Consider the following 15,844-nt stretch of genomic DNA (forward strand, 5'->3'; position numbering starts at 1 on the left):
TATCATTGCAACCTATATAAAGCTTATATCAATACGGGCTCTAAACCGAGCAAAGCTCGGCCGAGCCATATTAAGTCTATATTCTTAACGCAAGGCTCTACAACATGTGTTCAAAATTACATGTAAGCTTGTAAATTCCTCAATACATGGTATTTTAAAAGGTAGCATTTTAGTTCGCTTGATGTGCTATAGGTCAAATTGTTCTCTATTACCGTACTATGCATATAATTAATTTTAGTGTAACTGGTCATTCATGGATGCAGGGCTTGTGGATGCACCTGTTATGCTGTAACAGAGGCCATTTGTGATATAGCTAATAAAACATAGTCAGTGAATGGAATTAACTATTAGGCCAAATGATTGAACTTGATACGATTCTGAAATAAGAAAATATTTACGATGCTGAGATTGTCTGTGGACCACATCTGTTGAAGTAGTCAGATACTTTATAACATGATCGTTCTGTTTCCTGTGTTATGTTTTACTTATGTAGTTTCAATAAGCTTTGTTTTTATATCTACCTTGTAAATGTTATCAGCCAATTATTTATAAATCATATGTTCAAATAGGGATAACGATACTTATGTTGTACAGAACTTTTGTCTTACCGATTTGCTTTTTGTATACTGTATATCATTTTGTAGATATTGAAACTGTTCAGAGTAAAAGGTAAACATTATATTTATATTAAATCTAAACTTCTTAAAAGATAGCATAATTTGATATTTTGTTGAAACCATCTGTACTTTTTAAAGGATGTAAGTAAATTTATAAAATCTACATGTATGTCAATGTATTTCAATACGCAGTATTTTCTCAAAAAAATAACTTTTTTAAAAATAAACCAAGAAACTCTTGTTATGTGCTGAAGTGGTTTTAACCAGGCAAGTAATAGCTTCGTGTTTTGTTTCGTAAGATTATTGTAGGAAAATATATCAAAGAGGCCAACTATCATATTTGTAAGGTAAGGTTTTGTTCGCACGCCGGCCTTTCTTTAAACCCATACCGGGTACGTGCTTGCAATATAAATCGGTTCCAAAGGACCGTGTAATCACTCTCTTTTTATATGAGACCCATGTTTATACAAAACAAACATGAACTATTATAATCGTCCTTTCAAGCAAAGTACTTAATGAAAAAACAATATGTGTACACTTTGTATTATTTAAATCCCCAATCTTATAACATCACCAAAAAGACCATTATTTATTTACTAAATGTACATGCAATGTATTCAGATCATGCACGGGTCGTTAATGGTAAATTTATTTCCATTTATAAGTACCCAAATGTTTTATTACAAACAGCACTTTATCGCAAGGAGTGCGTGTGTATTAATTAAAAGTCAGTACAAGGAACCAGCTCGTCAACGAAAACTTGAACTATCTCTGAACCTTTAAAGATGCACTCTCACAGATATACCATTTTTGCAACTATTTTATTTTTTGTCTTGGAAAGAGCAAATGTTTGCGTAAATATCGAAAAACCAATAATAATAGATTGTTGACAAAAGATCAGATCGCAGATTTTCATATTTCCGTTCGAAAATTAATGTTGTATGGCTTAAACCGTTACTAACGGTTTAAAAAACGCATAAAACATCAATTATTGAACTGAAATATAAAAATCTGCATTCTATTTTTTGTCAGCAGTTATATATAACTGGTTTCCATGCATTTTCGCAAAAATCGGCTCGTTCCAAGACAAAAAATAGAAGTTATCAAAACGTTCAATCTGTGAGAGTGCAGCTTTAAACGTGAAAAATTTGTTAAAAACATTTAGCTTTCATAAAGAGAGTTAAGTGACTTACATAGAACATCGATGGTTGCATTAGTAGATTCGATTGTAGTTACTGGAGATTGTTTGGTATCTGAAGGTGTCATCGTAGTTGTCACGCTGCATTTGTAACTGCCTCCATCCTGAATTTTGATTCCGCCTATCCAGCTTGAATTTGAATTCGAGCTGACAACGACCTTTCCTTTTCTCCAAGTAAAATCATTTGCAGATGGATATGGGTTACCAGAACTGTGACACTCCACCGTCTCAGTACTGCCGTTAATCAAACTGATTGTGGTGCCAACTTGTATACCGTTTACTTTGAACTTTGGGATTGAAGGGGGATCTGCATGGAAAAATACTTGCATAAGAGTACTTCATAATATTTACGTTAAATCAACATTTATTCTAAAGACGAAAAACGAGTATGAGGGTGGGATGAAGTGGTTAATTCATCTATTTTTTGAAAATAAATAAAGGCAAGTTAACATTAATATTTTTTATATTTATATGAAATATTACAGAAACCAACTCAGTAGCCAAGAATTTAAACATAAACCCCGTTTAATGGCACAGGGTAAACGCCAAAGACATAAAACACAAAAAAAAATCTCAAACAAGAAACATGGAACAACAACACAAAACTACACAAATAACACAGTGCATATATATTACATAAAACAACTAGGTGTGTTTGTAAAGGATTGTTAGGTTACGCTTAACCACGTTTAAATATTCGTATTTGTACGACCGGGTTACAAACATTGAACACTGTGTAAGAAAACCTACTCTATACATACGCAGTGAGTCATACTTACACATAACACTGATGTGCATATTAACCAGTTGAGGCGGTCCCGCTTCATGTGTGGCAGTGCACGTGCATATGGGGTCTTGGTTACGCCGCGCTGTCCAAGAGATTGAACGACTGACTGAACCATCGCTTTTGTTAGGGTAAGACTCGATACCGTTGTTACAGCTCCATGCAAGGCTGGCAAGAGGATTTCCTCCAGTACTCGTACATGTCAGTCGTTCAGTGCTATTCTCTATCATCTTGAAATACGACATTGCGATGAAGTTGTCAATCACTGGTGGGCTCGGTGGAGGATCTTAAATATAGTAACATGCCATTAAATAACTGAATATATCGATAACTTTGCATCCAATAACTGATTATGCCACATTGTCTTAATTATCTAAACTGAACTAAAAAAAAAATAATCGAGATTATCTGAGGATATTTGTATAGAAGCCAAAATGGTAATATGGGTTTGACCAGAAGGCAACCGTTACGATTGGATACAAATCGATGAGGGTAGCGAGTAATAGTTTATGCCTAACATAAATCCATAGCAAAATCTATTTCCTATCACATGAAATTTGTATTAACTAATTCGTGAGCTAATGGGATTCGCCCGCGCAATTGTAAGGTTACGTTTTACAAAGACGTTTTATTGGAATGATGTGTACGTTTCTATCGTTCTTAATTGAAGGTTTACCGAAATGTACAACTCGTTCAGCAATAGGTTTCAAAAACAAAACTTGATATTATTTTACGAACTCGAAAAATACTATTTGATGTTTTTCATTACAATAATGCAAACGTTCATGTATCGGAAAAAAATATATCGCATCAAAGGTTTGACATACGGTCTATTTGTTGATTTCAGTGTCATATTATGTTTTGTTTCACGAGAGCCATATAAAAATCAACATTTTCTCGAGTTGTGAAGCCAAACGTTGAAATATTATTTTTCATATGACAGCGAATGAAATAAATAAAAATATTTTACTGAACTCAACAAGCTGTCCTTTTATTTCATTTTCCTCGTTTATCAGAAACACTTGTTTGACGACATACCCTGTGGCGATCCTCTCCACGAAAAGGAGTATATCGATGGGATAGGTTTTTAAACAACAAGACAAAATACCAGAAATATAACGATATGCTTTTGTTATATTGTATTATTGCAATAGTGCTTTTAAAGCTTGCAAGATCGTATCCCTGAATGTGTTCTGAAATTACTTGCATTTTTGGAAACAAGCGGCGGTATTTGTATTTAATATAGCGATGAATGGTAGAATGGTTTTAAAATAAAGTTTTGTGTAATATATTTGAGTGGATATTTTTTCTGTCAAATGTGAATAATTTCCATTTATCCTACAACACACTAAAGTTATGTGCTGTGACAAGCTGCAATAAGATATTGTTACTTCAAACACAAATTTATTATGACATATAACGTATTCTTCTGTTTTTGATTATTCCGTAAAAAACTTACGTCTAATTTCTAATTGTTTTGATCGTGAAAGTTCCCACTGTGAGTTGACATTACTTGCTGCGCAACAAATCCAGAGAGTATTGTCCAAACTAGATGCATTAAAATGCAGCGAACTTTCCACTTCTATTAAACCATTTTTTGCAGACGGTAAACTGGACATGTTTGTTGTTATCTTGATGCCATTCCTGTTACAGTTATACCCATACGTCTTATACCACTCCACTGTTGGCTTTGGAAGCCCACCTGATGTACGACACCTGAAATTCTTCAATTCACCCGCGTTCAGAGTAACATATGTCTCTGTCGGTGAAGTCAGCTCTACAGTTGATATCGGCACTGAAATATTTATACTATTTTTGTGTATGTACTACATAAAACGGTCAGCCTAAATTAATCAAACCCGAAAACGGATGCCAAATGACACTTTTAAAACACTTCAATAATTATTTGAAGACAAAATAACGTAGCATATGCATATTATCATGGAATTTGGCCATGTGTGTTCAAGGTTTTTGCATATATTTCGAACGGATGTTCTCCAAGAATAAACTATTTGTATGACACAGCCAACACCGACGTGTTCAACACAACGACTGCAATACCTAGTTTAATTCGAAAACTCAGGCAATGTAAATGTGTATACAAACTACAAAAGGTCCTTGAGATGTTAGCTGATATTTGTATAAAGATCAAAATGGTAACAAGGGTTTGACTTAAAGAGACTTAAATTGTTTGTGACATGAATAAGTACATGTTGTCATGATTATCTCAAAAACAGTTATCGGCGACAACACAATATACAGTTTCAGGTGATGCTGTGGTTACATATATTATCCCAAAATAAGTGGTTGAATCAGTTTCAATTTTACCCACGCTATCTTAAGTAGACAACAGTGTATGAGAAACTAAATGATTTTCTGTTTTTAGTCAAGACTCTATTGTTTTTATATTTTGTTGATAGTGTTCAGCAATCTCATTGATGCATGTTTTTGTTTGATTATACTGATTATACTACAATAAATCAGTTGATAAGAAATGCTTACAAATGTAGTGCATTGGTGTTTATTTTTATTCAAAGATTTCATTTATGTGAAGGTAAAAACTTTTCTGGAATTATTAAAGTTTGCAAGTGTTTTGCAGCAGTGACAATTAACCGAAATCTGCTAATTGTACATGTACTTTTTACGTGTATTAAGGCATCATTCAAAACGTTTCATGCATATATGTGAAATACTTACCAGGTAATACAAGTAGTTTGTATATGTGCTGATTTTAAAGAGATATTACCAATGGCGTTCAAGAAACTTGAAAAGCAGGAAAGTCAAATATAGTTCATTTGCTTTAACATAACTCCAAAGAAACCTACTAACATTTTGAGAATTAAATTTTAATAAAATCACAATGCAGTTTACTACTGACAGTAATCCAAAATCACAATGCAGTTTACTACTGACAGTAATCCAAGTCATATACGTTGTTTAGAAGCCATACCTGTCACATTGACGATAACGCTATTTTCGCTGCTTATAGTCACACCAGTTATTGCTGCACACTTGAAGTTGTCGCTCTGGTTGTTTCGTGTCACATTGAACACTGTCAGTGTGAAACAGGTGTAGTTGAAGAGAGTTTGATTGAGACCAGGTATTCTTAATATTGAACATGGTTTGGATTGTTCAATCGCTATATCATATTTTCGTCCCATGTTGTTGCCATTGTTTACCCACTGTATTCCCCTCACCAGATCATTTCCAGTATACGTGCAGTTTAATGTAAGTGACGACCCCTCCGGAACACTGGTTGCTGATGAACTTATGATAACGGAACCATCAGAACCTGGAATGTACATGTTATGCTGACATTTATGAAAGTTTAATATATATATATAATCATTGTGCACGAGTTCTGGAAAACAGCAATAGCGCGCAATGGTAACGGAGAAAACAGATTTTACTATTTTTTTCCTACTTTGCGACTAGTTAAGACGGCAAATAACTGACACATTTAAACATTCGTTTTTACTTATTATTGATGGAAATAAAGGATAAAAACGACTATTTTGTATGCGTGTGCATTCGGTTCAGAAACTGCTGTTTATTTATATCTTTATTTACATAACCATGTATGTTTACAACGAAACTCCATATTTTAATGTAGTTTAACAAGATTTAAGTTTTTTTAAACGTGTACGGCTCGACAAACCGCGGCTCGAAATTTAGCTAATATACCAAAATATGGATAGGCGGTGGAAAAACTTGACTGTTAAATATTGAAGTTTGCAAGGAATTACGTCTGCAATACCCCACTAACACATAATTAGACTACAATTATTTTACCGCGTCTTTGATGAGTGCATCATCATTAGACTGTTTTGTTTTCGTCTAGTTATAATAATAATAATAATAATAATAATAATAATAATAAGAAGAAGAAGAAGAAGAAGTCACGGGTACGTGCAATTTCTACGTCAAAAACAATACTCAAAAAAATAAATTCTATATCCTTCTGTAAGGGCATTACATTCTGGACGCTGTATGATACATACATACAGGATTGTTCTTATATTCCTATCCGTAAATAACAACACACATTACATTCTCCTTTTTTTATTCAAACGTATACAAAAAGCACTCCATACCGTTATACATAGAAAACATTTGACATGTATACAAAAAAGTATCTTTCATATGAAGAAACCAATTGTTTTGCGATTTTCTGATATCGAAAAAAGGGGGGGATTGGGCTAAAAAAATAAAGAAAATGCCCATAAAAGGATTTAAATAAAAAGAAAAAAGAAAAACTGGCTTTCTAACATGTATTATATATCTGATGATTATAAAAGAAAAGCCCATTTTTGCAAATGGACATTTAGCTTATCTTTCATAATAGCTATTTCACGTTCAATATTGATTCGAATATATAAGTATTTTTCAAAATTTCGGAAGTAAGGAATTGTTTCTCTGTTTTTTGACAGAAAATGTAATATTTTAGAAGTATAACTATGCAGTAAATACAGCTATAGTTTCTTTCAACGTTTATTCCTAATAAAACATTTTTTTATATTTAGTTCAATTCTAATATTTTTTGAGTGGAGAAAGCGTTTCAATTCATTCCACAGGTCAGGTATGATATAATACTCCCAGAACATGTGGTTTATTGTTTCCTCAAAGCTGGAACACAAGTTGCATAAACTAGAATTGGATAATTTGCATTTAAAAAGATATTAATTTGTTGGTATAATTATGTTGATTAACTTAAACTGAAAGGCACGTATACATGTGAAGATTGTTGCTATATATGGCAGTGAATATACTTCCTTCCAATTCAGTGTTTCGTTTAAAGAGTTTTCCCATATATGTTTATGTTTTATTTCAATACTGTTATTTTGAATATGTTTATTATACAGAAACTGTGTAATCTTTTTTGGGTCTTAATTTTTTCCAACATCGATTTTTTTTCAGCCAAAACAGTAATATCTGATATTTTTAGTTCATTTTTCATATATTGCGGTATATTATTGATAAGTTGTAGATACGTTTTGCGGCATATTACTGATAAGTTGTAGATACGTTAAATAGTCACCATTGGGGATTTCGTATAGAAGTTGCATGTTATCAAATGAATAGAACTTCTTAAATCTTAAGTCGAAGGTATGTTCGAGATTGAGTATCCCCTTGTCGTGCCATCCTTTATAATACATTGTTTCATTGTTACATTTTAATTCGGAGTTGTTCTAAATAATGACTTTTCTTATGTGTGTGTTGGCTTGCTTCTTTTTAAACATGTTCCACGATGGAAGGACGTTTTAAAAAAAGTTTTGACCACATAAAATTTTGATATCGTTTTCATACAGATTACAATCAAATATGATATTTCCACCCTTTTTATATTGTATTTTAGTAAAAAATATTTTCCATTTCCCATGATTACTATCATCAATTAATCTTTTAATCCAGCTTGATTTAATAGCTTGTATAAATATTTTTTAAATTCGGGAGAATAAATCCCCCATTTTCACGGGAGAGGTATAGCTTTTCTCTTTAAATTTTATCAGGTTTATTATCCAATATAAAAGCAAAAATAGATTTTGTTATCTCGTTTATCAGTTGATCAGGAGGATTTGGTAACACAGTAAAAGGAAAAATTAGTTTAGGTAGGGCGAATGTTTTGACTACATTTTCTTTACCAAGAAGGGTTAATTTTCTATGTTGCCATTGTTTAAGAAATTTGTTAAATTCCTGTATTTTTGATAAAATATTGTTGGTCAAAAAAGAATCTATATTATTGGAAAATATTATTCAAAGTGCTTTTGCAGATGTTGAGGTCCAAGTAAAACGACTTCCTTTACTAAAATATTTTTTTTTCCATTTAAGTAACCTACTTGAAGAACTATCGTTTTTGAGTAATTTATTTTTAATCCAGACGTAATGCCAAAATCTTGAATTGAATGAATTAGATTTTTATATGACCTTTCATTTCCATTATTGAAAAACGTAGCATCGTCAGCAAATAATGTTTGTTTCATATGAGAGTTTTGTATTTTAATACCTTCGATTTCAGGACAACATTCAATATAATTTGAAAGCATTTCAATGCATATTAGAAAAAGAAAAGAAGACAAAGGACACCCATCTGAGAGATGGCCATTATTTAGAATAATTCCTTTTATGTCTGTATAGATCAATTTTACCCACTGTATAAGCTCTTACCCAAAATTGAAGTGCTTTAAACATTTAATCACGAATTGGTGATCAATGCTATCAAACGCTTTTTCGAAGTCAACAAATATGAGAAGCCCCGATATTTTTTTGACTTTTTCAAATTTTCAATAATCTCTTGAATTAGTCTAATGTTCTCCCCTATATATATCCCTTTTATAAATCCAGTTTGATTTGGTGAAATTATTTTATCCATTATTTTCTTTATTCTATTTGCTATGGTCTTTGTTGCGATTTTGTAATCTATATTTAAAAGACTAATCAGGGGCCAATATGAAAGTTGTTCGAGATCTTTACCTTGCTTTGGTATAAGTGAAATTAAACCTTGTTTTTGAAGTTTTGAGTTTCAAATTAATAGTTAATATAATTTACGAAATGAAGCTTCAAAATATCCCAGAATACTTTATAAAATTCAACAGATAATCCATCCGAATCAGGGCTTTTATTTACACTCATTTCGTTAAAGCATTTGCACATTCATGTTCACTTATTATGCCTTTACAAATCATTTTTTCCTCGTTGCTTAATTTTCTCGAGGAACTTTCAAAGAAGTTTATATCACTACTGTGTTGTTTTTGTTTTTTTTTACAGATTTTTTTAGTTTTAGTTTTCTTTGTTCTCGTAAAATATCATTTATGTCCCTTAATACAGTATCATTTGATGTATGCTTAGTTATTGTTTTCTGTTCGTAATGACGTTTTTCGAGATTAGCAAAATATCGACTGTTTTTCTCGTTGTATTCCACGTGTTGAGCTTTTGAACGTAATACCATTCCGTTTATTTTTGCTGTCGTATAACTATCCAATTCTTGTTTTAATGTGCTATTTCTTCTGCAAAATAGTCATTGCTATTAGATTGTATTTGATTTTGATTTTTATTTAGATTTTCAATTATTTCGTTTTCTTTCTTTTCTTTCTCTCTTCTTGTGTAAGTTGCATATTTGATTGAAAAGTTTTTTATAGTACCTTTAATAAGTTCCCAAAGAGTATTGGGATTACAATTGCAATTTATTTCAACAGTTTCTTTTATATCAGTTTTAATTTGATTTTGATATGCAATGTCATTTATAATGCTGTTATTTATTTTATAGTAACCATCCCAACGTTCCGATTGAATTTAGGTTAGATTTAGTCTCGGTGGTTTTTTGTCCTTAACGGTTTTAGGAGTTTTTATTTCCTGTAACGGGGTAGCCACTTTATGGTCTACCACGAACAGTCGGGAGTTCGCTCGCTCGAACAATCTTATAATCATTTCGATGGCTTTTGTGTATACTTTTCTGGCCAAGGTCGCCACATGTTGACAGTCAATGGTGTTGTAACAATTAATTTTGAATGTATCCACGTTTCACAAATTTACCATATAACACCATTACTAGAAATAAAATCAACAAACTCGCGTGATGTTCTTTTCTCTGCACTCAATCCTTAAATATTCCATAATAAACATCTGAGAACACTGTTTTCCTAGTCACTTTCTTTATAAAGTTTTTTGTCGATAAATAGTTCCTCCACTTTGATATAAGCGTCCTTTTGTTGTTTTCGGGCTTCGATCATGATGGGTTTGAGTTTACTGGGTTTATCAATGACCTTGCGCTCCCTTTAACTGTTTGGCGGCCTTACGCGCTCGCGATTGGCGTATAGCACAAACTTAGCGATAATTAGGCAAATCTTGCCGTCCTTACAACCCTGTGGGCGCGATGAAGTCCAATGATTGTCGCGTTTGGGCGTTTCAGTTTGTCTTTGATATAGAACAGTACTTTATGCTTACAATTTTCATCAGCGTCCTCCGTTATGTTTAAAAACATTAATTTGTATCTCATGCTACGACATCTGAGATTTTTACTATCGTCTTTCGACTCCTGCTCTCTCTTTTCCTGTTAACTTTCTACAATTTTCAATTTCTAAATTAGATAGTCAAGCTCTTACTGTTGCATATCAATTTTCTCAATAGATAGGCTGTCAAATTGGCGACTTTGTTCAGTATCCTGCAATTTGGTTTCAATGCTGCTGATCTGTGTCTCCATTGATTGCATTTTTACCGTACTATTATTAATTGACGATTGAATTGAGTCAAGCTCAACCAGGTGTTTGTACATAATGTTCAGTATATTTATATGCGAGAGAACATCGTCGTTGGTTACCTGTGCAACTGGTGATGACTGATTACGTTTGGTCGGGGTCATAACGATAACAATCATTCGATATAACCTATATATTTAACTTGACTTACTTAACCAAACACATTCGAAAACAGCTCGACATAACCAGAATATCGAGATAACAGAGTTCCAAATAGGGAGTTTCGACTGAATGTTTTATTTGTTTTACTTCAAGTACAGACTATACATTATTTCGTTTTCGATTTGTCGTTTTAATATATCTTTGATCACTGTCTGGCATGACGTAACGTAGTGGCCTATGTGGCTTTATATTTATATGATTAATTAATTTATTAACATTGTGGTTGTTCGAAGATGTAGTGGCTTCTACATCTTGGCTGGGTTCTATTCAGTTTTCAATGTAGCTAAAAGTTAACAGTTTGTGCAGAATACCTGAAAGTTTATAGTTGGATAAATTTAAAACCAGACGTCCAACAGGTTAGCTGGCAGTGGTTCTGTTGCAACTGTAACACGTTAGTGCGTTACGTATGCATCATATGGTACTAAAGTTTGATTAAAATGAGTTTTCAGAATGTTTTGGAATTTTGGGTATTGATTATCAAACGCTGTGCATGTATCCAGTACCTGTAAACTATCCTTAAGTACAATAAGCTATTTTTATTAAAAGTTACATGATTATCACTTTGAACAAAGCAATTCAGAAGCGGGATCATCTGCCGTCGCAACTGGAATGTCAGTAGGCGTATGTGAAATCGTATATAAACTGAGTGTTCCAACAGAAGAGCAGAGGAGAGGGGTAGCGTAGACAAATCATTTTATAGAACATTAACTATATTGATTAAAAGTATTAATCTTGAACACGTTTGTTTGGTATTGCTCATTTAAGTTTACCTGTTAGGTATCACAGTTTTCTAAACATAGTATCGAAATTAATCATGTCAATAAGTACGTGATCTCGCGGTTATCTCAAAATGGACAACGGCGACAACACAATGTACCTTTAAGATATCAATAAGTGTGACTTCAACCTTGAGGTAATGCTGCGGATTCCTACCTGATCCCAAAAGCATTGCCGAGCAAGTTTTGTACTTACTTACACATGCTATGCTTTTGATACAGTGTAGTTAAAGCTGAACGCGTGTCTTTTTCTTAACCTAGACATTATTCATCTTGTAAATATTATTCCGCCATATCATAGATCCTTGTTTTAGTGTGATTATGCTACACAAAATTAGTATAATTAGTTTGTTTGTTTTTGTTCAAAGGCGCGATTTTTGTGAAAGCAAAACCTTGTTTATTTTCTTGACAAATAAATATTTAACATTATTTCAATGGTTGTACAGCATACATTACAAGAATTTTAAAAATTCACCTTTAAAATTTAAAATTTACAGACATATGATGCAATGCCGATTTACCGAAATAGGATAAAAGTATATGTACTTAAAACGTCTACAAAAGGCATTTCACAAAACATTTAATGCGTATTGTTCGTAACTTGCTTTTAATTACAATTGGGTCATATGTGAATTCAAGGTGGCGTTAGCAATCGTGTTTAAAAAACTTAAATCCGCACAGTACAAAATACTTCATTTGAGCTTATATAACCTTGAATTATAAGAAACACGCAAACAATTTGAAGACTATATCTTATTAAAATAATAATCCACGTAATGTATGTTGTGCAGATGCCTTACCTGATACATTGACGATAACACTATTTGCGCTGTTTATATTCTCCCAAGCACTCCCGCTCATAGTATTTGCTGTACATGTGAAGATGTCTCCCTGGTTGTTCCGTGTCACATTGAAAACAGTCAGTGTTAAACATGTGTAGGTGAAGAGAGTTAGGTTGAGACCAGGTACTCCTTGTATTGAACATGGATTGGATTGTCTGATTGATATATCGTATTTTCGTCTCGTGTTTTTGCCATTGTTTATCCACTGTATTCCCCTCACCCGATCATTTCCAGTATACGTGCAGTTTAATGTAAGTGATGACCCCTCTGGAACACTGGATGCTGATGAACTTATGATGACGGAACCATCAGCACCTGCAATGAACATACATCTATTGAACACTTAAAATATGTGATTATTATGAATGAGTTCTTGAACCCAGAACTATATGCACAATTATTATACCTCACTTTTGTCTACAATGGTAAAATCCCATTACCCGAAAAAGAGATATTTTGAACCGTTTTGACACGTGACCAAGCGAAAATTCACTGTCAGGTCATGCGACTTGAATGTCATATAAGGGCAAATAACTGCTTCAATATTTTAGCTACATCATGACGTGATTGCCTCCCTTATACACATACAGCAGTGACGTCACTATTCAATGTGAACACAAAAACATTAGACAACAGTTTTCGAAGGAATTTTAGCATAATTAACGGTGAAATTTTGTTCTGGATATATTTATTTGATTAAGTTATATTTTGTTTACCTTGTTAAACTTTTTTTATTAAATTCATTTCAAAACTATTTTATGTACTTAATTTTGTTTGGTATTATAGAATAAATATCATATGGCAGCATGTGTGACGTTGATATTGTCAACCCTCGAAACAGACGCCTCGGGGGACATTCTGCTCTCGGGTTGACAATATCAATGTCACACATGCTTCCATATGATATTCATATATTATTACGAATTTGATTTTAGAATAAGCCAACTAGTTTCTACATTTTAACAGGTAATGAAGGTGTGCGTTTTTGGTAGAATGAGATACAAATATTGTTTCAATAACATTATGGTCGAAATCTTACCAAAATAATTACAAATGTAAAAATCATCGTTTTTTTTCTCAATATTCATTTGTACCGATAATGTTATCAAGTTATATATGGATGAGGTTTTTAACTAACTGACAATTCATTAAATTAAGAATTCCTTGCTGAGTCGTAATTGTGTTGTAAGAAGAAATACTATCATTTGGCAGGGTGGGTACCCTTACTTGTACATCAAGTGCGACAAATTGATATCTGTGTCGAATTTGTTGTCATGTAACGTTGCGATGGTTGTATAGTATTTGATTTCGTGTGGCGTTGTGATGGTCGTATAGTATTTGTTGACTTGTGACATTGTGATGGTCGTATAGTATTTGTTTTCGTGTGGCGTTGTGATGTTCGTATAGAAAATGTTGTCTTGTGACGTTCGTATAGTAATTGTTTATCGTATGGCGTTGTGATGGTCGTATAGTATTTGTTGTTGTATGGTGTTTTGATGGTCGTATAGTCTTTGTTGTCGTATGGCGCTGTAATGTTCGTATAAATTTGTTGTCGTCTGGCGTTGTGATGTTCGTAAAGTATTTGTTGTCGTCTGGCGTTGTGATGGTCGTATAGTAAATGTTGTCTTTTGATGTTGTGATGGTCGTATAGTATTTGTTGTCGTCTGGCGTTGTGATGGTCGTATTGTATTTGTTGTCGTCTGGCGTTGTGATGTTCGTATAGAATATGTTGTCGTCTGGCGATGTTATGTTCGTATAGAATATGTTGTCGTCTGACGTTGTGATGGTCGTATAGTATGTATTGACTTGTGACGTTGTGATGGTCGTATAATATTTGTTGTCGTCTGGCGTTGTGATGTTCGTATAGAATATGTTGTCGTATGGCGATGTTATGTTCGTATAGAATGTATTGTCGTCTGACGTTGTGATGGTCGTAAAGTATCTATTGACTTGTGACGTTGTGATGGTCGTATAATATTTGTTGTCGTCTGGCGTTGTGATGTCCGTATAGAATATGTTGTCGTATGGCGATGTTATGTTCTTATAATAATTGTTGTCGTATGGCGTGGTGATGGTCGTTTAGTATTTGTTGTCGTATGGCGCTGTGATGTTCGTATAGAATATGTTGTCGTATGGCGATGTTATGTTCTTATAATAATTGTTGTCGTCTGGCGTTGTGATGGATGTATATTATATGTTGTCGTCTGGCGTTGTGATGGTCGTATAGTATTTGTTGTCGTCTGGCGTTGTGATGTTCGTTTAGAATATGTTGTCGTATATTGATGTTATGTTCGATAACATGTCTCTGCTTACATACAGAACACTGACAAATATAGTGTTAATGTAAGTGGTAGAGTTTAGTGTGTTTACAAGTATTGAGATATATCTTCACATATCATTTAGATATATGTATCAATTATTGAAAAAAAGAAAAAGAAAAAAAGCATGTGTTTTAATGAGCATTTCTGAAAATGTATTATCGTGTTATAGTACAGAATAGGGGCCATCCGACTGTTAACAAAATATGTTGAATATTTATTTCCTTGGTATTGACAAATCATCGTGAGATATCTCAATACATAGCGAACAAATTATAAGAATGATACAACGCTTAATATAATTTTAGGTTAACATTGACGATAATGAAAAAGTGTATTAAAAGTTAAAATTATATTTAGTTAATTGAAACGAACACGTTAAGGAAGCTGAGTTTTTTTGTCTAGTCATTATGTTATATGTACATTTCGCATACTCTGCCATTTTTTTTGTCAAAGTCTATTTCATCAAGGTCAGTTTTGTGCGTTATATTTCATAAAACATTTTGCCTGAAAAACATGGTTACTGCACATTTTATTGTCTCAATAATGCATCCACCACAAATGTGTGTTAATCCAAATTCTGCCGACTTACATATTAAGCAATACAAGCTTGTAAACATTATATGCACAGGCGTGACTCCACTTTAGGCCACCATAGTTTGTTTATACAAAACTATTTTCTAACTTATCACATGATAAACGTTTATCCGGTCGAATGATATGTTTACTTTACGTTCAGTTAACACCATGACCTAAAGTGGGTGCAAGTCTGAAATAATTTGAATACATTCGCTAGAGACTTCTAAAGTTATATTCTCTCTTATTCTATGTAAATGTAAGCTTAAGCAATTTGAGTATCATAGCATAACTATATTTATGATTAAATGTTCGAAAT

General features: G+C 32.9%; 1 protein-coding gene across 1 annotated transcript in view; it reads right to left on the reverse strand.

Annotated features, from left to right (window-relative positions):
• Nucleotides 1-12,909, reverse strand: part of LOC128233376 (nephrin-like) — a 34,060-nt gene extending 21,151 nt beyond the window's left edge. The window contains exons 1-5 of the mRNA XM_052947023.1: nt 12,590-12,909; nt 5,550-5,891; nt 4,059-4,394; nt 2,595-2,885; nt 1,811-2,122 (exon numbers count right to left, since the gene is read on the reverse strand). Coding sequence (XP_052802983.1) covers nt 1,811-2,122; nt 2,595-2,885; nt 4,059-4,394; nt 5,550-5,891; nt 12,590-12,650 — 1,342 coding nt within the window. The 5' untranslated portion in view covers nt 12,651-12,909. The remainder of the gene's footprint in view (nt 1-1,810; nt 2,123-2,594; nt 2,886-4,058; nt 4,395-5,549; nt 5,892-12,589) is intronic.
• Nucleotides 12,910-15,844: the final 2,935 nt, after the last annotated feature.

The sequence above is a fragment of the Mya arenaria genome, chromosome 5 (assembly GCF_026914265.1).
Source record: "Mya arenaria isolate MELC-2E11 chromosome 5, ASM2691426v1".
Taxonomy (NCBI): Eukaryota; Metazoa; Mollusca; class Bivalvia; order Myida; family Myidae; genus Mya; species Mya arenaria.